Raw genomic sequence first — 22438 nt, forward strand, 5'->3', positions numbered from 1 at the left:
TAAAACTGTTATACTCACTGATGTTCTTTACTGACCAGTTCATCCCCAGATTAGGCCCTTCCTGTGCAACAGAGAAAAGTAGATCATCTAACTAAAGATTTAATGTAATTGGAATCCACGAGGCCAAACTGTGGTTACATGGATGGCTCTTTTAAAACAGCTATTTTGACCACAGTGGGGGTCATTTGTTGTTTAAGATGCTGTACCCATGCCTATAACTGTCTTGTTCGTATGGAGCAGCATTGCTTTCCACTCAGCATGGAATCAACAGTGCCAAACACTTCCCACATTCCCAGAAATGATGATGAACGAGCCACTTTGGAAGCAGAAGTTACGATCACTAGAAAAGCTAAAGGGTCACGTTCATCCATGTTTGTAGAAGTACGGGACTGGACAGCACATCAAGTTCATGAGCCCACAGGGAGTTAAATGTCACAGGACAGAACCTTCCAGCTTCCAGTTGTGACCTCAACTTTTAAACATGGATAAATACACACAACTTTTCTACTGATATTATTATCTACTGGTCTCATACTCACTGTTGCTGTATCTGTCCGTGTGATACTGTACAATTTGGAACTTCAAAAACTGACCCATAAAGTCTGGAAGGCATAAGACACCTGTGATATAATTCTCTTGTGCAGATAATGTCCATACTCACAAAGCACCCAAGAAATGCTCTACAGAATTCTGGACCTGGACAAGAAGACTTATCCCAGATTTTACTTTTTATATGTAGCATCTTCCACAAGACAATACCAGAGCACCTTTATTTTAAAACAAATGCTGTAACGTTCAATACATTTTGATATTTTCAGAACTGTTATCAGAATTAACAATGCACTAACATTGCTTTATGGTAAAAATATAACAGAAAAATGGCCCAAAGAGCTTGGCTAGTAGCTCTGGTGACTGAAGATATCACCAGTCTGCTGATCAAGTTTACAGCCTCTCAAGCAAAGTCAATGGACCAGATCAAGTGAACTCTCTTCAGAAATGTCAAGCCAACAGTTTAAATTAAGCTGCTGAACTTTGCACTGAAGTTGTTGAAGCGTAGGGACACATTTCGTTCCACCTGCCATGCTGTGGGAGGCAGTAATTTCCAGCCTAGTGAATATAAAAAGTAGCTGCAGTATCAAAAGAATTACTGGTGGCAAGACAAAATGCAAGTGGGTAAGGGGAAAAATTAAAAATAAAAAATAAACATCTTTAGAGGGTCTATCAATATCCACTTTATTCTGAGCAACACTGAAAAAAACCCCACAAGTTGCTTTTTGAAAGAGCACTATGAAAAATTAGAGGCTTAGAAAACTATAAAAAACTATACCCTTGACACTGGTCATCAAAGAGAAAAAAAGAGCTGGGAAAATGCCAGGGAAGACTCCAAGCAGGTAAGTATTTTTAAGATGCCTTATAAAAAGCTATTTGCTTCTGAAGTTTTATTATAACTCTTAAAGACTAGACAATTCTTGAAAAATTCTTCTAAAGTCTGAATCCAAGCTTTAGACTGTCAAGCAGACACAAATCAGAATTATAGAAAGGTCCAATGCTTACCCTTAGCAGTAAACCCCGCGCTGCATCTTCCCCAACACAAGAGACTTAATAACAGAGAGTCAGTGAAAGAACAAATTCTCAGCAAATCTCCTGTCTTCTGTGCCTCCACTGCTGGTTGTAATTTCCACCTTAGAGATTTGTTCTACTCGTGGCACAGAGAAATTCCAGGCATCAAATTCTTTCTAATCACATTTCATTTTGCTGGAAGGAAGTTATAGAAAACTCAGTGATACAACAGGGTAAAGCAGTTTTGCAAGCACAGAATTAATCTAGACAGCTTAGCCTTGTACAAAAGGAGGGAACTGAGCATGTGCAGAGGCATTTGCCGGCACTGATTTTGGTTGCAGAATTCTGTACAGTTTGCGACACTGCAGTAAGGGTACCTGAACTATAAACAGCCCCAAGGAATCGAAGTGTGCTGTTTCCAAAGATTTGCAACATCAATACATATATCCTTCCTATAATTAGCCACGTGGTAGAAAGAATGATTATTCCTCTAAAAGTTTAGATGGAGAGTAAATCATATAATTTTCTTAAGCAAGACTGAAATAACCGTGCTTGTGAGAGCAGATGACCTCAACTTATTTAAGCATCTAGCAACGAGAGTTAGCAGCACACCTCTGACTGCAGTTCTCATCCAGAGTGGCACAGCCCCACTCACTTCCCATAGGCTCAGGTTCAAGAGACACATCTGGGCAGGGAAGCCCTACTCCAAAGCCTAGCCCCTGATTTTGCATCCTCCCTAAGCACACCCCAGCTGGAGCTACAGGTTTGGAACGCCTCCACGTTTTTTTCAGAAACTACAACTCTGAAGTGCTCCACTGGCAAATGTTATGAAACATTGATGAGAAGGATGCTAGATGCATTTTTCTAACACTATCTCTCCTCTTTTCCATACTGTCTTATCTTTTCCCTTCACTTCCCCTCTCTACATTAACACTCCTTTTCTCCCATGCTATTCCCTTTCACCTCGCTCAGTTGTCTCCCTCACAAAATCCATTCTGTATGCAACAAACTGGAAGAACACAGCTGTATTTACAGAGCACCACATCTCACACAACAGGCTTCTCTGTCAGCATGCCACACCAGCAGATGCACAAACAAGATGCGGGCATTCGTGAGATATACAAGAATATCAAAGGGCTTACACTTTCATGAGTGGGCCTGGTCTACACACAGCAGCTCAGGAATGTTAATGTCTTTTTCAAAATATCCTGCTGGTTTCATACAAGGTTTTGGCGATATCTCACTGCTGAATGTAGTAAGTACTGTTAGTGAATACAGACACACATTCACAAACCTCTGTTGCAGAGAAATCATTGGTCGTGTCCTACAAACTGCACAGAAAGTCTCGTCCGCCTAAGACCAAGATCTCAATTTGCCTGGAGATTAGGGGGAAAACTACATTACTCTCTTATATTTCATCAAGATGGTTTTAGTAAAGTTAGGACGTACCTCAGTACTTGAATTTCCAAATTTAATGTTTATCGCATATTTGATATTAATGTTGCATGAATTTTACATTCAGTGGAAGTATAATGGTCCAGAAATAGCCTTCTTGCTGAGTGAATACACTTTATAGCAGCTCTCAAATGCTGTTTTCGAGAAGTGTTAATGTATATCTGCAGTACTGGCACCTGCTTTTCCTCTGCGAGAGACTGAACAGTGGCTGGATCAGTGGGCTGACAGGAGCAGAAGCATAAAAGCACAATGTCTACCTGTGTCAGCTGATGCAACATCATTTACCCCAGTTTCCAAAACCAGGAAAATACAGCACCAACTGCCAGGAAAGCCTGGGGAGGGTTGCCTTCCATTATCTCCTGTACACCTCCCTTACCACACACCACACAAACCACAAAGGCTGGCTGTGACCTCACCACTCCCCCATGCACACACACCCCCTCCTCTCAGACACATCCTTAATTTACAAATGTCCCTGTCGTTTTCCTTACTTCACTTGGTCAGCTCTTTATTCTCAACCTGCTCTGCCTCAGTTGTTCCTTGGTTTTGCCTCATGCTGACAGTCTGTGGCAATGCTTCCCTTAGAGTAAGCAAAGCACTACAGAGAAGAGAATGTAGAAAGAAAAGGAAGGAGGGTAGCAGAAGTGGTTGTGAAGCAGGAAAGGGAAATTCCTCCTTCTATCTGAAAGCCAGAAGAATCAACTTCATCAGTAGTAAAGAGCTTATCATATTAGGCAAATCAGTAACAGGTGTGATTTAAACACATTTGAGGCTATGCCTATCTGTCCAACAGATGTGGATGGAGTAGATACACCCTAAGGCTTTCTTCTTCCAAGGTCAGCAACATTTTCCAACATTTCTGTGAAGGATGTCTGTTCGAGATTTAGGTAGATAATCCAACAATGGAGAGGAAATTCGGTTTGTCAGAAAAGAAACAGGAAGGGAAGTGACAAGCAGAAGCAAAGAGCCTGTAAGACAATGCTCTGGGCTATGCTGCCTGTGTTATTTGATCTCCTATTTCTCTTTGGGCAACAGGTAGAGGTTTCAAATTTCATCTCCAAGTAAGGCAATTGCTCTCCACAGCCAGGTGAAAAATGGGGAAATTTTCCAACAAAGTCATCTACAAGGGGTGCCCAAGAGATACTTTTATATTCCAATGGTGCACTTTATGCACCAGCAATTAAGCAATTAAAATTTGTTGTGGCACAGCACATGCCAGAAGCCTGAATTTAATCTTAAGAAGTAAACAAGAATTAAAAGGGGATCCTTGGCCTTCTCATTTTCCTTCCTAATTCTAGCACAATAATACAAAGACTGAGGAACCAGAACACATGAGAAACAGAGCAGCCGTTTCTCCTAGCAGTCATTACGCTTCACAGGGAGAACTTCCATTTCATACATCATCTGTGCAACAACAGGTCTAAGAGATGGCTGAGGATAATCAACTTTCAATATACATGAGATCTCAAGACTGAAAACTCTACTGCCTGAGAAGGGGTACAGCCTCCTGTCTCAGCAGACAGCAAGAGAGATGTAAATACATTTCAGCAGAGATGTGATCACTGTCTTCAGTGATGGTTTGTTTGTAATTTGTTTGTCCTCAGTAATGTTTGGCTAAACACTTTCTGAAGATCACACGGCTCTTTTGCCACACTCCGGCAGAATTCTTTGTTTCTCCATGCGTCCTTGCGAGCTACCACCCACTACAGATTAAGCTAAAATTAGCTCATTAACAATAAATTAAATCATAGGCAAAGTTGTCATGTATCTAGAAAAATGCATACAGCCTAGATACAGATAACTGAAAACAGCCTTGAAATAATGATTTTCTAACAACTTGACATTACAGCAGGGAACCGTGAGTGAAAGAGGTCACATCCATCTTAAAGCTGGCAAGTGCCAGAATTTTTTGCCAAAAATACATATGTTCTCCCCACCATTTGTTCCCACCTAACATTTGCATTGAGAGTCAGAGAGACTTGTAAAAAAATTGGCAAGATACTGCATTCTCTGAGTTCCTAGAAGCATGGCAGCCTACTGAATTACTCTTCAGAAGCAGGAAAAGGAAACTTAGGAAGCTTTTTAATTAAGAGCCTTTGAAAAAAGCATTAGCAAATGGTGTTTCTTCAGGGGGAAAAAATTATATTGTTTCCAGCACAATGGGGCTCTTGCTTTAGAGTTTGAGGGCAGAGACACAGGTGCCTCTCTGCTTCTGTCCTTAAAAAGTAACCTGGTGAAACCTTACCAGACGGCTCTCTGCTGCCAGCTTAGACAAGTTCAACATCAGAAGCTTCTGCAGAAAGAATGACATTGGCCTACCGATGGAGAGCTTCTATCAACACCGTGCAGGACTGTCCAGCAAAAGCCTCTCTACCAACTTCGCAGTCCACGCTAGGCTTTGACCAGCATATACTGACTTTAGTCGTAGTATGAGAGGAATGTATACCACCGGAATAAAGCTTCGAGTTTATTCTTAATGCTGCTCCGTCAAAGCCACATGAGACAGATGATGGTGCATCAGTACTGCAAAGGCATTTCTACGGTATCTCACAACCATATTCCCGCTTAATAAACGGGCAAAAATCTGAAATATGCACCAAACTAAACAAGCTGCTTCCTTTTAAGGCTTCTCCACATGGGAAAGGAACCACGAAAGCCGGTCTGGAATAAATTAAGGGAGGTTAAATATCATCCTTGCACTGGATGTCTCACTCCCGCATCTCTCCCGGAGGCGGCTGTGTACGCGGTGCACCATCCACACACGCTGTTTACCCGCACCCGCCGCAGCCCGGCCCGGCCCGGCCCAGGAGGAGCCGCAGCGAGCGACGACAGCGCGCACCGAGCGCCGGCACCGCCGCAGGTGACAGCGCCGTGACCGAGCCGCGGCGGGCAGGGCCTCCCTGCCCAAGATGGGGGCTCGGCGGGGCGCGCCCGGCACGGAGGCGCCTCCTGCCGCAGCCCTACGAGCCCCGCCGCGCCCGGCGCTCGCTCCCGCACCCTCCTTCCCCCGAGCCCCGCTCCCCGGCCGGCGCCCACCGCTCACCTCCACAGCCGCCGCTCGCCGGGCACCGCCCCGCGGCTCCACCGGCCCCGCGCCCCCAGCGGCTCCGGCGCCCGCCCGCTCTGACGGCGCCGGCAGCGGCGGCCCCGCCCCGGCGCTGGCCCGGCCCTGGCCCGGCCCCCTGCGGCGGCATCGCCTCCCGCCCGGGCTGGCACTGGTCTCCTCCCAGGCCGCCCCCGGACAGCCCCGGCTCCGGAGCGTCCAAAACCAGAGGAATTAGGATTCTCTTGCATCTTCATCTGAAGTGGGGATTCTGAGAAAGGAAATGTCACGTGCCTGCAAAATACCCATATCATAGCTACGATGTTTGAGCCAGATAATTTGGGCCAACAATCCAGATATTTCTTTTCTAATAAAAAAAAAAAATCACAGAATGAATTAGGTTGGAAAAGACCTCTAAGATCATCAAGCCCAACCTATGACTAAACATCACCATGTCAATTAGACCATGGCACTGAGTGCCACATCCACTCTTTCCTTGACCACCTCCACTACCTCCCTGGACAGCCCATCCCAATATCTAATCACTCTTTCTGTGAAGAAATACTTCCTAATGTCTAACCTAAAGCTCCCCGGAACAGCTTAAGACTGTGTCCTCTCGTCCTGTCACTGGCTGCCTGGGGGAAGAGGCCGACCTCCACCTAGCTACAACCACCTTTCAGGTAGTTGTGCAAAAACAAAACCAGTAAGGTCACCCCTGAGCAATAAGGTAACTCCTGAGCCTCCTCTTCTCCAAGCTAAACAATCCCAGATCCCTCAGCCACTCCTCACAGAACGTATGCTCCAGACCTTTCACCAGCTTCACTGCCCTCCTCTAGACCTAATCCAGCACCTGTGTCTTTCCTGAACTGAAAGACCCAGAACTGGACACAGCACTCGAGGTATGGCCAGACTACTGCTGAGTACACAGGAGGAATCACTTCCCTAGTCCTGCTGGCCACAGTACTTCTGATACATGTCAGCAGGTTTCCTCCATCCATATTTACAATCCACACTTGAAGTTGCTCGATAGCTCTCTCAGCCAACTGCACTTGTTGAAACTGCTGTGTATCTAGAGCCTGGGCTCTGTTTCTTAACCAACTTCTGTAGCATGCTGCTATCAGTGAGGGGTTTAACGTGCTCGAACAGTGTTCAGTGTAAATTGAAAGAAGGTAGGAAGAGGTCACAGTCCAGCTCTGGCTCATTCTATTATTTTTATACGGTACACAAAAGCCAGGAGGCGTGCAAGGGGCTCCTGCTTGCAGGAATCACGCTGAAGTGAGGTATTACTGAGACACACACTGACACACTTGTCTGGATGCCTCCAGCTAACTGTGCATGACCTGCAGAGGACCGCTGCCAAGGACCAGCTGAGTCAGTCCCAACACCACTCTAGTGTAAGAATTTTTATTTGCCTGTTGCAGTTCCCTCGTGCTGGAAGCTGCCAGCTCAAGTCCTCAATACCATCTGAATTTGGATGGAGAAGCCAGGAGATGCAGCTTGAATTTTTCATTTTTCTTTACATGTGTCATTGGTGAAATTGCATGCAAACACTTCCTGCTTCAAAATCACACAGATCTTACAGAGAAGAGGTGTTTTCAATGCCTAGTCAAGCACATGTGACTTTTAATATTTATCTTTGGTCATAAGTTTAGCACAAAGCTCATGACCCCTGCCATGATTTTTAACAAAAAAGAAACAGAAAATAAGAGCTCCTCTACATATCATGCAAACTTAAAGCCATCCTCTCGTAAAAATATCAAATATACTAGTAAAGAAAGTGTTAAAAGCAAGTAGACATTACCACTAGCATCCTTCAATTTAAATAGAGAGCTTGTCAGCATTAAGAAGTAAAATACGTTTTAGTTTATTTGCAGCTGATGACATTTTTAATCATCATCAGCCAAAATACAACCTTTGTAACAGCAGGTCTGGCAACTCCCCACCAAGGATTCTTGAAGAACGATGTTTACTATTGGTGTTCACTTAGCATTAGGAAATATAAACAGCACTAAAACACAAGGGACCAGAAGAGCACTTACGTTGCACCAGCATTGAAGGAGGACACGAAGAACCACCATGTAGGCAGAGCAGTCTGAATTACCCAGGGCAAAATACAAGAAAAACCAGCAGGGCAGGAATGAATAGGCTCAAGAGGTTTTTCATTTACCTAATTTTTTGGTAAGATTATGTTTTCTTAATCAAAGAAATCTGTAAGTAACAAATGTCACAAATTAATTGTTAGAGAAGAACTGTATTTAGCAGAGGCACTTGGAGAACTGCCAGGAAACTTACCAGGTTTAAAACTATTTCACATTTTCTTCAAAGATGTGTAAGCACATATAAACTCATTGCTAATTATATTTGTGGACAACCCAACAGGTGACACTGTGGTGAACAAAAGAACTAGACCATCACGTAAGAGTTCTGGAATAGCTCATAAAGCACACTTTTCAAAATTACTATTATTTTTAAATAGCCAAATCTCAGGCTATACATTCAGGAAAAGAGCACAAAGCTGTACCTTGGGAAAACAAGCCACACACTGGGAAAACATCAGACTGAAAAACCACTGACTCTGAAAAAGGCATCAGGGTCACAATGGGCAAGGAATTGAAACATGAGATCCCAACTTAACACTTCGACAAATGTGATATCCACCTTGGAAGCACAATCCAAAGAAAGCAGGGATTTTACCTGTATGTAGACCAATGAAAAAAACTGTAACAGGGTTTTATCGCCTTCTTAAAAGAAGATTACAAATTTGTGAAGGGACTAAGGAAGACAGGCATAACACAAGATTTTAGGAAGTCAATCCATGCATTTCACTGAGAAATATTAAGAGCATACTTTTTTTTTTTTCTTACTTTCAAATGCATCCCAGCAGGAAAATATAAGATACTGATCTCTTTTGTAGAGCCATCCCCTCTTCTTTTCCCATAAGTGAAAGCTGAAGTCAAATTCTAGTCACAAGACAGACATGCACTTCGAACACAGGGATTACTAGCTACTAAAATATACTATCAAAAGAAAACATAATTAGATTTTAATGCCCTTTTCAAGAGCCAACGCCTTTCTCTGGCATAAAAACCTTCAGAGAAGGTCAGACTAGATGAAGGGTGTCAAACTCTTACTTTAACCACTAATATAAAGCAGGAAGGAACCTGAATGTCCAGTCTCAGCTGATAAAGTGCTTTATGTAGTTTCTGCCTTTATATGCAAAATTTTACACATCAGTTCACCATCAGCACACTATTCACCCTCATCTTTCTCAGTTCGTCAATGATCTGCAACTTGTAACAGATTTCTTCACACAAAGATTTCCAGAAACTATCCTGCTATGCCCATTGAAGAGGTGTGGCTGACACAGAATCAAAAGCTTACGACAAGCAATAGCTAACACATATTAGACCTCTCTTTTCCATCATCAAAAAAATATAAAAAATTCCTGTCATAAATTGACTTAGAAGTTTATATTCTTCACAATAATGAAGGGCAGCACGATTTTACAGTAGCACAGTTTATCTTTAGAATTTATTAGTTACAAGCCAATTTCTATATTTTCTATTTTTCCATAGTTCCTTTTAAAGTACTAATACTTCCTCTACCATGGCATAGAAATATGCACTTTTTAATAAAACCCAGTAGTATACTACAAGGCATAAGACAAAATATCAATATATTTAAATAAAAGCAATATCAGTATAAGCTTATATTATATATTGATATTCTTATCTTAGTGCTTCTTCCTCTTTCAATATTTAAGGACATTATTAATGAACCTACTGCAAGTCCTGAAAATAAATCTAGTCCCCTTCAAGAAGCTGCTCTCTATGTTTACAAAATTTTCTTCCTACAGACTGTCAACCAAGTCACTGGGGAGTGTTCTACTTACAGTAATATCTAGTTAATGGTTTTCTGAAGATATTTCCAAACAAACAATGCCAGAGACAGAAAATTCAGCATGCACATTTGGAAAAAGAAAAGTAAGAAATGATCTTAAGGTTTCTGGTTACTATTCTGTCAACTACAGTTTAAGACTGGAATTAAACTGTTGTGCTCTTCAGCTACAGACAAGACGAGACATATTTAGAATAAATACACATATTCCAAATGACCACATATCAAGTGCTAGGGGAGCATGAGTACTTGTGAAATTCATCATGTCAACAAAGCTGCTACGGTTCTGTATTTCTAAGTTTTCCAACCACAGATACTGCTTACCACCTACATTCTGTGGCTGCACTTTTAGATGATTTCAATTTAATGCTCTTCTTATGAGCAGAAGGTGTCAATCTAGTTTGTTCCAGGCTTCCACTGAAAAAATAATATTATTTTAAAAGCCTGCTTTGAAAAAAAGCATCTCACCCAACTTGCTACTCTCCAGAAACTTAAAAGTGAAGAGAGAACACATAACCAATTTCTTATTCCACCCAGTGAATAATGAAGGTCTTTAATCAGTAATATAAACTCACACCTTCTGGAAGCTGAAGAGGGTTTTTTAAAAGATACTTTGTCTTTCCTTTTAGAAGGCATAATTTAAATAATAAATACATGATCTTTGTTAAAACGCCAACCCCCTTCACTCACTTCAACATATGTACACATAGGCCTTCATTAAACAGACTCATATGCTTATCACTTCATATTAATTGAAAGAACAGAGTTAATGACCTAAAGAATTTTCAGAGTAAATGTCTATGGCATATTTCTGCAGTTCCACAATATGTGTTTACAGCTATTTAAATACAAACGTGTTTGCAGGACCGGACCACAGAGAGGACACGTTAATTGACGAAACCAGATGTAATGACACAGACAGGTCCTAACCCTGACGGAGCTGCAGTCCGCGATGTCAGTCCTGACAGCATTCAGCACCCTCTGGTTCTGCCACTGCGTAAAACAAATGGGAGTAACAAGTGCAGCAGGGAAAGTTGTACTTATTCAATATGAATTATTAGCACTGCATGTATTTCTGATTCTAAACCCAGTATGGGTCTTTTGGAGCCATGTCAACCGTTTGTCCTTAGCAATCCAATTTCACGGATTCAAATACACTGCAAGTTCCATCTTGCAAAATCTACCACAGAATAGAAATATGCACTTTTTAGTAAAACCCAGTAGTGCACCACAAGGCATGAGATGAAAATATCAGTATATTTAAATAACAACATTTATGGTATTAGGAATAAAACTAGAATCAAATCTATAGTATCTATGGCTTTCCATTAATAAAACAAATTATTATTTTTCCCACAAGAAACATTAATATTTCTCAAGTACAACAGTGCTCAAAGTCCCAAGACAATTATATAGGTAGTCATTTTTAAACAGAATATGATGTTACACAACACTGGAATTGAACAGTGATAGTCTCTTGAGCAAATCAGTATTTTGATACATATTATAGGTATTTTTATACTGTCCTAGGTAGTTAGTGAACCACTAGGAAGTTTTTACAGTAACATTCTAGTGGATCGAATAATACACATATTCTGTTAATTATTAAATCCTTAAATGTCAAATAGCAAACACTGAATTTAACACTTGATCTCCACTGGATTCAAGCCAATTACTAAAAACAACTCTAACTAGCTGTCTCTCTATGATCTGTTGTCTGTCTGCTCCTTTCCAAAAGGAGTTCCTGCAGAACCATTAGGTGAGGCTTAGGGATTATGGCCAAGAAAGGAACACAGATCACCTGAACCATCAAGCCTACAGGCCCCTGCAGCAGAGCAGACCATGGGAGAGCCCTTGAAAGAGACCATGGAAGAACCAAAACCACATAACATTCCCACTCTTCTCTCTAACTGACATTTAAATACCCACCATATGGCTTTTTATTTATTTTTGCTCCCTTTTGTTTCCCCCATGGAGAAGGCTTGTGAGTAATACTTTGAAATTAGAGTGCTAAGTTAAGAATACTCTTATAGCCATAATTTTATAATTTTTGGGTATGTAAAGAGATAATATGGTAACTCGGCTGTGGAAAACAAGGGACGTTTACAGCACTTGAACAAAGGAACTAGCTTCCATATAATCAACAGAACACAAAAATGTGAAATCAATGTTGATTTATAACTGCAAAAATAAGGTCGTACACATACAAGGAATATAAACATTCTTTGATCACAGAACAGTTGCTTAAGACAGACAGAATTAAATAATCAACATGCACTCATTCACTGAAGTAATCACTTTTACAAACAGTAAGTGTTTCATGCATCTGTTCAGACTAAATGTAAATCAGACACCTGGCTATAAGCTTCAGCCAAGAAGTTACTATGACACTCTCTCCTCTCACTGTTTCCTAATCTTGTTTCTAATCACCTTGTCTGAAGTTATTTGAGTTTCCACTTGTAAAAGTTACATTACCATTTATTTTTTAAAGGCTTCTAAAAGGCAGGGAATGATGGAAAGATATTGAAAGAAATAAAAACAAATATTCCTTTGGAAAAAAGTTCTGAATCAGAACCAGTTAATGTTGACCATTGTCACAGTTTAAGCACTGTTACACCCATAAATCCTACTTCCTTATCAGTGTGGGAATGAAAAACAGCATCACTCCCATCTATTAGTGCAGATTTACTGGGCAGCAAACCTACTGGGGAGGAAGCAACTTGCACATACATTTTACAACCTTGATCAACTTCTCACCTCTGAAAACAGTTCTGTCTTGAGATATCCTCTGGGATACCAGTCTGCTAAGAAAATTCCTCCTCAACACATCAAGTGAACTCCCAGTTCCATATCTTCTATTATTTGTAATAGCAAAGCTTGAACGGAATTCACAGTAAAGTCACAGAAAACAACTTCACTTCAAAACAGAATGATAAATTCTGCAACTTATTCTGGATTTCACATATTTTATTTCAAATACATGACAGGTACCCATTTTGGCCATAACTTGCAGCTTTAGGATTGCCTTCTTTTTAAAATTTAAATGCACATCCAGGTCAATCTATCAGAATACTCAGGAGCAGGTATCTTCCACAAAAACACTGCATGAAAGGATATAGCAGGTACAATCTTCTTACTTTAGTCTCTGTTTTTTGTAAAGTGCTGATGAACCCTGAATTCCCATGGTTAGCTCTCTTGATGAAGACTTCAGTATCCCTTCCTTCCTCTGAATCTTGCCCTGGTATCCAACTGAAAATTGAAGTCAATATATTAAAAGCAGGTATTTAGCAAAAGAAATGATTTAGAGTGCTTGTGCTACCTTGGCACTTAGTAACATCAGAACAAAAGTCAGAATAAAGCAGAAGGCACTGTAAAGAAAACTAGTGATGTAGCCAATAAGGCACAGGGTGGTTCTGATGAAAGAGACACTAAATTATCTTATCTCTCACACAAAAATTAAAATTATATGACAAACATCCTGTGCATTATGAAATAAACAGCGGAACAACACAAATGACAAGAGCAGGGTAGCAGGATGTCAAAGAACACATTAAAACAAGGTAGTGTAAGTCTGCTTAAATCAGTTTTTTCAAATGTAACTGATAAACTGAAGGAGGAAAATTGAGATTTGGTCAAAGTGGGAGTCACTACAAATGTCCAAGAGGAGAGGGATAACTTAAATACAAGAAGTGTCTGGAAAAAATAGAAATTATCAGTAAAAACTGAAATAATATTCAGCTTCTAAAATGTATAAGTTTATTCTTGGCAGTTACAAAAAAAAAAAGATTTAATGGAAGGCTAAAGATGACAGTAAAGCTAAAATAAAAGCTACACTGCAGCACTTACAGAAGGTAAATTGCAATTTCTTTCCCAGTGCAGCAGAAAAACATACTTTGATCTTGGGAGAATTCTTCTGAATTTAGATAGTCTTGAAGATGGCAGCGACAGATTGCAACTCAGCCATATTCAGATATTAGATTGAGGAGGCTTCTTTTAACTCCATTAACTGACTCTCTTCCACAACTCAGAACTGCAGTAAAATTTGTAAAGAGCTCGACTACATGATGACATAGCTTATCCAATAACTTGGCAGCTTCCACTTTTAATCATGTTCCTACTTAAATATCTAAAGGTTACTGAAGCTTACTACACTAATAAGACATTCCATTTCCTCACAAAGAAAACAGCATCTAGGAAAAATCCCTAATCATTTTAGACTATTGTAAATTACATTTGCATCTAGTGTCTACCTTGGTTTTGGACACTCTTTAATCCTCACTATCATAACAAATAAAAAATTTGGCAGGGCCCAATTATTGAAATTTACAGAATTAACAGGACAAGGAAAAAAAATAGGACAAGAAAAAAAATTCGGGACAATTAAATAGAATCATCTAAGAGCCAGGCCTCTCCCCACATGACTGGATACATTCAGATTGCAATTTAAGTTTTATGCTGCCTTAACAATCCAGACAAAAATACAGGCACATCACATGTATATATTGCTACTACAGCACCATACAGGTATTTCAAACATTTAATACACAGCATTTTTCCTGTCTGTAGAAATAATAATTTGTCACTATATGGATTAATATGGTTCATATAGGAGAGGTACAAAAAGCTGCAATGACTAACACAGAATGGAAGAAAAATTTTAGGTACCATTTCAGCTGTGCACTTTTCATTATACATCTTATCAGCTAAAAATAAAAATTAGCCCTGCACAACTCATGCTTAGAAAGTTTATCACATCTTAACTATCTTTTAAATATCATGGAAACACTGGAAAGACATTTCTGTACATGGAACTCCTATCAAAATAGGGGAAACTTTATCTAGTTACATTTTTGTCAGTATCATATGGGATAGTTAACTATATAAAAAACCAAACTGTTAGTTATCACGAATTCAAGTACTCCAAGAAAATTAATGACTCAATGTGAATTCAATGCAAGATCCTGATTGAACAGTGGAAGTCTCATTTAATTTCATTTCAATGTTCTCTGTACAGGTTCTCTTCGGATGACCTTGCAGACAAAAAATGTCTTGTCAATATTTTATCTTACAGTTACCTGATCTTCCAGAATTTTTTTAATCCAAAACTTCATTAAAAACAATAGTAAAAATACCTACCTCATTACCTGTGACATTCAAAGCCTAATTCAATATAAACACATTTTTCCAGTTTTTCATACTCTACAACTTTTCCTTCATGAGAACAATCAGAGTTTTTCTATACACGAACATCCATATTTTAAATAGGATTCAAAGGCAGGAGCTGTTCTTAATGACATCAACTTTACTGAATTAAAATGGTTTTCTTCAAAAAAGCGGGAAAAGGACAGAAAGCATCCAGGCCACTGCCACAAGACACGCCACACTTACCATTGATCTTTTGCATGCAAAGAATGTCACTTGCAAACTCCTACAGTGTCCTTCCCTCAAGCATTGTTTAGGGCTTTTGTTTTCCTAGTAGGTGAAAAATAAAGGATTAAAAACTTGATCTCTGCAGCTCGCCAAAGAAACACCAAAATACTTTCTTAGAATCACTGAGGTTTAGGTCGGAAGGGGACCTTGCAGGTCACCTAGTTCCAACTTCATACAGGGTTTACTGGGCATTTCGCCCCGCTCTGATGGCCTGCGCTTTCCCCCTGGAGCCGTAATTCCCTGAGGCGCTGCACACGGGAGCGAGCAGGCCGGGCAGGGGCGGCGGCGCTGACCTGCAGCACGCAGGGGCTCTCCAGGAGGCACTGCCGCAGGTCCTCCCGCACGCCGCCGCAGGCGCGCCCGTCCTCCTCCTTGTCCTCGTAGTACTTGGGCATGGCGCTGAGCCCGGCCCTACGCGCCGCTCCCGCTGCCGCCCAGCCTGGCGACACCCCCGGCGGCCTCCGGCATGCCGGGCGCTGCAGCCGCTTCCGGAGGCGGCAGGAAGGGACGGGGCGGCTCCGGGAAGGATCCCGGGCGCCTGCGCTGCGGACGGTGCCGGAAAGGCTGCGGGAGGCGGCGGTGGTGGTGGTGGTGGCGGTGCCGGGCGGGGTCGCGGCGCGGGCCGGGGCAGCAGGTGAGACACCCCCCTCCACCCCCCCATACACACACACACACACCATCCCCGGCGTGGAGCGTGGGGCGTTCGGCGCCTCCCGGCCCGGAGCGGAGCGCGGGTGTCGCTGAGGGAGGGCGGGTGTTTGTTAGCCAGGCCGCCCCTAAATCGTGGAAACGTGCGGTGTTAAGGGCTGGAAGAGACCTTCAAGATCATCTAGTGTCAACCCCCCCGCCATGGGCTGGGACACCTTCCACCAGACCGGGTTGCTCAGAGCTTCATCCATCCTGGCCTTGAACGCCTCCGGGGTTGGGGCATCCACAACCTCCCTTGGCAACCTGTTCCAGTGCCTCGCCACCCTCACAGTAAAGAATTTCTTTTTAATATATAACCTAAATTCTCTCTCAATTTGTACCCATTACTCCTTGTCCTATCGCTACAGTTCCTGATGAAGAGCCCCTCTCCAGCTTCCCTGTTTTCCCTCCTTCAGATACTGGAAGGTTGCTATGAGGTCTCCACACAACCTTCTCTTCTCTAGGCTGAACAGCCCCAGCTTTCTCAGCCTGTCTTCACAGGGGAGATGCTTTAGCCCTCTGTCAACTTCATGGCCTCCTCTGGACTTGCTCCAACAATTGTCATTGTTTATACTCATGCTCAGTTTTTGTCACTTCAGCACTGCAGGCAGGGCCTGCATCACGTGATTTTATTTGTAGCCCTCACTATATGCAAAGCCAAACGCATCTTTTGAACCTCTTTACTTAGAAAGATGCTGCCAACCACCTTGGTTAGTTCTCGGAGCCAGGGCAATGGTGTGCTGAGCCCCAGGGATGCTGCGAGACACACGGCCGGAGCGAAACGCTACAAGTACCTGCGGAGGCTCTTCCACTTCCGACAGATGGACTTCGAGTTTGCGCTTTGGCAGATGCTCTACCTGTTCACTTCACCACAGAGGGTTTACAGGAACTTTCACTATAGAAAACAGACAAAGGACCAATGGGCGAGGGACGATCCCGCCTTCCTAGTACTGCTCAGTATCTGGCTCTGTGGTGAGTGCAGGAGAACGGACAGCGCAAGGGAGAGGGAGGGAAAGTTTAGGGATAAATATTCATTTTTCTTCCAGGAGCATGCAAAAAAGGGACCAGTCCATGAGGATCACCTTTTAGTCAAAGTAGAATAGAGGGAAAGGACCTAACCTTTTAGAATAAGTTAAGGTGGGAATTAGAAAATGGAATAGGCATAACTAAAATTGTGTAGTCTGGAATTGATCTCAGTTGCAACTCATTTTCTGTTGCATTTTAAATTATGCAGTTCCCTGTAACTTTAAAGACAGTAACAAAACCCCATACCACACAGCAGTGCTTTACTTAAAAAATACTGAATATTTGGTTTACCAGAGCATTACAGATAAAATACTGTTTTTCCATAAAGGTCCGAGTGAGATTCTGTATATTGCAGAATTAAGCTATAAACAAAGCGGCTCATGTAAGTGACTGAACTGCAGATTCAATAAGTATTATCCCAGTTGTCTTCTGTTAAATAGCATATTGCTATTTGTAATAGCAAAAATATTTCATATAACTTTGAAACAAAACTATGAATGACCACGCACATGGTTTGGGTTAACAAAGAGCTTTTCTAAAACAAAGAATGTTCCATTGTACCATTATGTGATTTTTTTTAAAATAGTTTGAGTGGAGCAATACAATTAAGCCCAAGTACAGATGAGTGTTCAGTCTGTGAGAGGGATAATATTATGAATAAATTGCATTATATCTATTTTTTGGTGGGAAAAAATGAGCTGTTGGACTGAAAATCTTGGGAGAAAAAATAAAAAAGAAAGTGGAGATTTCATAACAGTATATTGAAAGAAACTCCGTCAGTTTAAGATCTAATGCTTTCTTTTGACAGCTGACTTTAATAATCTTTTTCTGCGTTCAGTTTCTACTGTAGGATTTGGATTTGTGCTGGACATGGGGTTTTTTGAAACAATAAAGCTGCTACTTTGGGTTGTATTCATAGACTGCGTTGGCGTTGGCCTCCTAATTGCAACTCTGATGTGGTAAGTAGTGATTTCTGAAACTGAGTTCAGTATTGCTATTCAGACATGGAGAGTCCTCTGCTGTTTGCGAGACACTTGGCTCTTTGTTTAGGGTAAAGGTATAAAGCAAGTATTGCCTATAAGTTTTGTGCTATTGTAGTAATTGTTTCAAAACGTTGCAATAAAAAAGAACTCACCTCTTTCTTCACTATTTCCTGCAAAAGATAAAAAAAATCAAAAAGTGTGTATTATTCCAGCTTCTTTTCTTTCTTCTGAGCTGGTTAATAGTCAGCAGTAATGCCAAATAAGAAATTTGTTCAAAAAAACCCAAACTGTTCAATCAGAATAATGAATGAAAAAATTAGGTGATGTAAGCCTGAGGATGACGGTCTTTAAGCCCATGCTTCTTGCTGAAGATTTTAGCAAGTGCCACGACAAGCCACATCTGTTCTGTCTCACATGTGGCAGCTTCGCTGCTTTGGTGGTACTCGCTGCCGGTTTTATCCTCTAGTGTTCAGGGACTTGCAGAAGTGGAGAGGCAGGAGCAGGTCAGTTTACAACCCAGGCCTCAGCACCGTGGATATGTCCTGCAGCAATGAGGAAGCCATGAAACAATGGGAAGCTGCTGTTTCTCTGCTGCGGCAAAGGGAGGGCACCAAAGAAAGTTTTTTTATTTTACCAAGAACTTAAGAAAGTAAAGGCAATAGAAGAGTTCTTAGTGATGGAGCCAACATCTTAAACTGATGCTGATTGGAAAAGGGATAAATTCCTTTCAAACAGTGGCCTCAGGAACTCCTGCTTGTAATTGCAAACTTGAGAATGAGGCAAATACAAGCACTGTAGCTTGTAGATGAAAAGTCCATCTAACCTATGCTCATGTCTGGGACAGCAACCCATAAATTGCTTGGAGAAGAGCTTTTAGTAAAGCTCTCTTCTCCCAGCCTGCTATTCTCTAGCAATTTGTGCCTCAGGGTGCAGTGTCCTGAACCAGAAGATTTTCCTCTGTCTTTTAATTGGCTTCCTGCCAGCCTCAATACTAGTCATCTGGCTCCAGTTTGGTTCAAGTCCCTTCTTCGAGTGAAGGCTCACCTTTTTTTCCAAAAACTCTCCCCATTCTTAATGAGACTAAACCCCTTCTTGCCTTGCCTCATCTCGCCTTACCCCCAGGCTCTGCCTCCTTCTGACCCCACCCTTAGCACAAAGAGTATGCCAGAAAACTCATGAAAACTCTGGTCTCTTAACTTATATCTGAGCGTGTATTGACTTCTTGTTCCTCTTCTAAATGTGATAAATTTTCTGATGTCAGCAGAACTTAAACTGAAGCACAGTCCTGAGGCTTATTCCGTAGCCTCTAACACCAGGCAGTGCACATTCCATCTGCACTTCTCTTCAGTAAGAATGGCTCGTGTTATGAGCACTATCCAGCTCTCCTCCCGTCTTTGCAGCGCACCAGTTCTGTGGAGATGAAATAAGCCATCTCTGTGTGATGTGTGCTGATCCTGTATGGGCACTTCACTGAAGTTGTCTCCCTGTGCATACAGAGAGAAGTCGCAGCTGGTGGCTGCATTGATAGATTGTAGCGCTAATTTCTTTAAAGAAGCCTTTTGTTTCTGTATTACTGGAAGTGTAACACAGTGTTACAGCTGTCTGTTGCTTGCAGGGGATGTAATCATAGTTTTAACAAAAACATTTTAACGATATTCTGGTCTGCATGATTCTTGCATTTTTTTTCTCCCAGATAGCAGACACTTTGGTGGAGAACTGGAATTGCATATGACAAGCTATGCCAAACCTATGTTTTGATTGTCAGCTTTATAGATTCACATTAACAGTAGTCTCAAATATCTTTTTACGTAGGTTCATTTCTAACAAGTACTTGGTGAAGCAGCAGAACAGAGACTATGATGTGGAGTGGGGATATGCCTTTGATGTGCATCTGAATGCTTTCTACCCACTTCTAGTAATTTTGCATTTTATCCAGCTGTTCTTCATCAACTGTAAGTAGAATACTTTGAGCTTTCTGCTTCAAAACGGTGCTCTATCAAAACAGCTGAGAGCAGTTATCTCTTGCAGATGTCATCATATCTGACTCTGTCATTGGGTATTTTGTTGGGAATACATTATGGTTGATTGCCATCGGCTATTATATCTATGTGACATTCCTAGGATACAGTGGTGAGTAACATCAATTTCTTTTGTATTTATCAAACAGACTAAAAACAAAAGAATGTTTTCAGTCTATTCATTTGATCTTTTAGTTATTATTTTGTAGTCTATTAATTTGTAAAGCAGAGGCACAGCTGGGTGCTGACGTAATTCTTTCCTTGTGGTAAAAGTTTGAGAGAAATTTACCAATCTGGATTTTCAGCTGAGTGTACATCTTAACCAGAGAATTTGTATTCTCCACTTTACCGACTTCCTTTCTTGTACTAGACCTGTAGCACCACAAATTGGTTTTCTTGTTCCTCTGTAAATCCACTTCAAGATGTTTGCATTAGGTAAAAATTCTTTAATGAGTTTAAGGCCGTAGTTTTCGGTAAAGCAGTTTCAAAAACCATTATGTGGTAACAGTAGGACTAGTAGGGCAGAGATGTCTGAGGAGGACAATAGAGCAGAACTGTTTTTTCTTGCTGTCTTGCCCCAAGGCCAGTCCACATGAAGCACTTCTTTTAAAGAGCACTACTTTATACTTGCTTCATTGTTGCTTCTGTTTCAGCATTGCCCTTTTTGAAGAACACAGCTATTCTTTTGTATCCCTTTGCACTTCTCATCATGCTCTATTTGATCTCACTAGCATGTGGATGGAACTTCACCAAGATGCTTTGCTCCTTCTATAAATACAGAGTGAAATAAACCCAGGACTTCACGTATCTAATGTTTATTTTGTTTTTTACGTTAGCCATTTTTGACAGTAAAAAAAGTAAGAACATTTTGTAAATGGTTGTAAATTTCTCTTTATTGTAGATAATTGTGTAAAAAAGTTTGAAGTGTCCTTTTTTATTAAAATATTTACAACAGTAAACATGTTAGCAATTTTGTTCAAATACTTTCTCAGTACATTCCTAAAAACAAGTTACTTGTACATCTCTGTAGCTTAAATTTAACTGCAACAAGTCTATGTAGCATAACTCTTACTGCAGGTATTTTGCACATACTGGTATAAGCTCTACATTATGAGGGGTTTAAGTGACACCAAAAAGCAGTTTTATTGGAATACCTTGCCTTGGGACCGTGTGAAAGTACGGATCTTAAAGAGTGTTGCGATGGTAAAGCAACAACTGTCTCTAGATAGAGATCTGTCCTCTCCTCATATGAAAGAACTTGAGAACAGATTCATTTTAGTGACTACTTCAAATATACATGGACAGCTCTGGCACACAGAAGAAACAGTGATGAAAGGCACAATTAACATTACCCATATCAGGTTTCCAAAAATAGCAGCAAGGTTTTAAACCCAATCTCTAGCAGTCCAGTGGGTATTACTACATCCACCATTCTGAGTGGCAGGTCAATGAACATGGAACGAAAGTACAAATTAGTTTGGCTACAAGGGTGGGCTCGTGGCAATGCCTGCAGCTGTAAAGTCCACAAGGCAGGAGTATTAACTGACCATCACAAACAATACCTTACGGAAAGTGAAGATGACAGCTTCCCAACATGGTGTTCACTAGGATTCAGTTTCCAAAACAACACAAGAGTAAACTGGTTACAGTAAGACTTAATATTTCAATACTAGAATTTGATCTAAGGAAAAACTATATTTTATCTTAAAATACCAAATATGCTGGCAGTGCATCTTACAGTACTGTGTGTCTCAGCCACTGTTAAGGCTTGAAGAGAAGCGTGTTTCCCTCTCAGCAGATGCTGAGCAACGTTCCCCTTTAAACAAGGAAAGCACTGAACTGCTGATCCATGGAAGGTGAAGGATTCCAGTCAGGATCTGCTCCCTCCCTGGCAAACAGCACAAACTCCCGTCCTGCAGGCAGCTGCAGCCTAACTGTACACCTTTATCCTAACAGGAATCCTAGCACCAGTGATCACCCACTTCAGTTCAAGAGTAGAAATTCATGTTTAGTGCCCTTCAGATACCACTGAAGGACTCGGGGCCTGTGTACCTTCCCTTTAGAGAGAGCAAAGTTCGCCCCCTTGAAAAAAGGCTTCATCATTCTCAAAATTAAGCTACTTTAACTTCTAGCAGCTCATTGTTTACAGCAGAAATTAGCAAAACCTTTCAGAGACCCCTAAGGTCAGAAAAGTGACACTCTCAAGGACCAATTCACTAGGTCTCCATACAGTGTGTGTTTTACGTCAGCAATCAGTGTTAGCCTGAAAACACAAGATGTTTAATGTTTCAGCATTATGCTGGTGATTGTAAAGATGATTTAAAAATACAAGGTTTTTT

At 41.2% G+C, this 22438-nt stretch overlaps 2 protein-coding genes across 3 annotated transcripts; one reads left to right on the plus strand and one right to left on the minus strand.

Moving 5' to 3' along the window:
• Positions 1-10109: 10109 nt before the first annotated feature.
• LOC114063970 (cytochrome c oxidase assembly factor 5) lies at positions 10110-15910 on the minus strand. Of its 2 annotated transcripts, XR_003572653.1 has the most exons (4): positions 15679-15869; positions 15344-15427; positions 13005-13204; positions 10110-10122 (listed from the first exon to the last, which is right to left on the minus strand). XR_003572653.1 is itself a non-coding variant. In XM_027896611.1 (3 exons), the coding sequence occupies exons 1-3, from the start codon at positions 15778-15780 to the stop codon at positions 13163-13165; spliced, it is 228 nt and encodes a 75-aa protein (XP_027752412.1). In that variant the 5' UTR covers positions 15781-15910; the 3' UTR covers positions 12115-13162. The 2 variants fall into 2 exon arrangements, 1 of the variants encoding a protein (XP_027752412.1); XM_027896611.1 differs by lacking the exon at positions 10110-10122 and having other exon boundaries at positions 12115-13204; positions 15679-15910.
• Positions 15911-15978: 68 nt separating this feature from the next.
• Positions 15979-21058, plus strand: UNC50 (unc-50 inner nuclear membrane RNA binding protein). Its single transcript, XM_027896609.1, has 6 exons — positions 15979-16019; positions 16761-17044; positions 17937-18057; positions 19894-20033; positions 20110-20211; positions 20753-21058. Exons 2-6 carry the CDS (start codon positions 16765-16767, stop codon positions 20887-20889), a joined length of 780 nt encoding a protein of 259 aa, XP_027752410.1. The 5' UTR covers positions 15979-16019; positions 16761-16764; the 3' UTR covers positions 20890-21058.
• Positions 21059-22438: the final 1380 nt, after the last annotated feature.

The sequence above is a fragment of the Empidonax traillii genome, unplaced genomic scaffold, assembly GCF_003031625.1.
Source record: "Empidonax traillii isolate 1590-97213 ecotype Southwest subspecies unplaced genomic scaffold, ASM303162v1 scaffold503:size689781, whole genome shotgun sequence".
Taxonomy (NCBI): domain Eukaryota; kingdom Metazoa; phylum Chordata; class Aves; order Passeriformes; family Tyrannidae; genus Empidonax; species Empidonax traillii.

What these genes read in the sequence shown, in the direction of transcription:
- LOC114063970 (XM_027896611.1), bottom strand. Translation starts at nt 15,780, where the DNA reads ATGCCCAAGTACTACGAGGACAAGGAGGAGGACGGGCGCGCCTGCGGC. An exon ending in AGAGCCCCTGCGTGCTGCAG is followed by an intron (nt 15,428 to 15,678) that starts GTCAGCGCCGCC and finishes TTCACCTACTAG; the next exon opens with GAAAACAAAAGCCCTAAACA. An exon ending in TTGCATGCAAAAGATCAATG is followed by an intron (nt 13,205 to 15,343) that starts GTAAGTGTGGCG and finishes TTCAATTTTCAG; the next exon opens with TTGGATACCAGGGCAAGATT.
- UNC50 (XM_027896609.1), top strand. Translation starts at nt 16,765, where the DNA reads ATGCTGCCAACCACCTTGGTTAGTTCTCGGAGCCAGGGCAATGGTGTG. An exon ending in CTAATTGCAACTCTGATGTG is followed by an intron (nt 18,058 to 19,893) that starts GTAAGTAGTGAT and finishes CTTTTTACGTAG; the next exon opens with GTTCATTTCTAACAAGTACT. An exon ending in CCAGCTGTTCTTCATCAACT is followed by an intron (nt 20,034 to 20,109) that starts GTAAGTAGAATA and finishes TATCTCTTGCAG; the next exon opens with ATGTCATCATATCTGACTCT.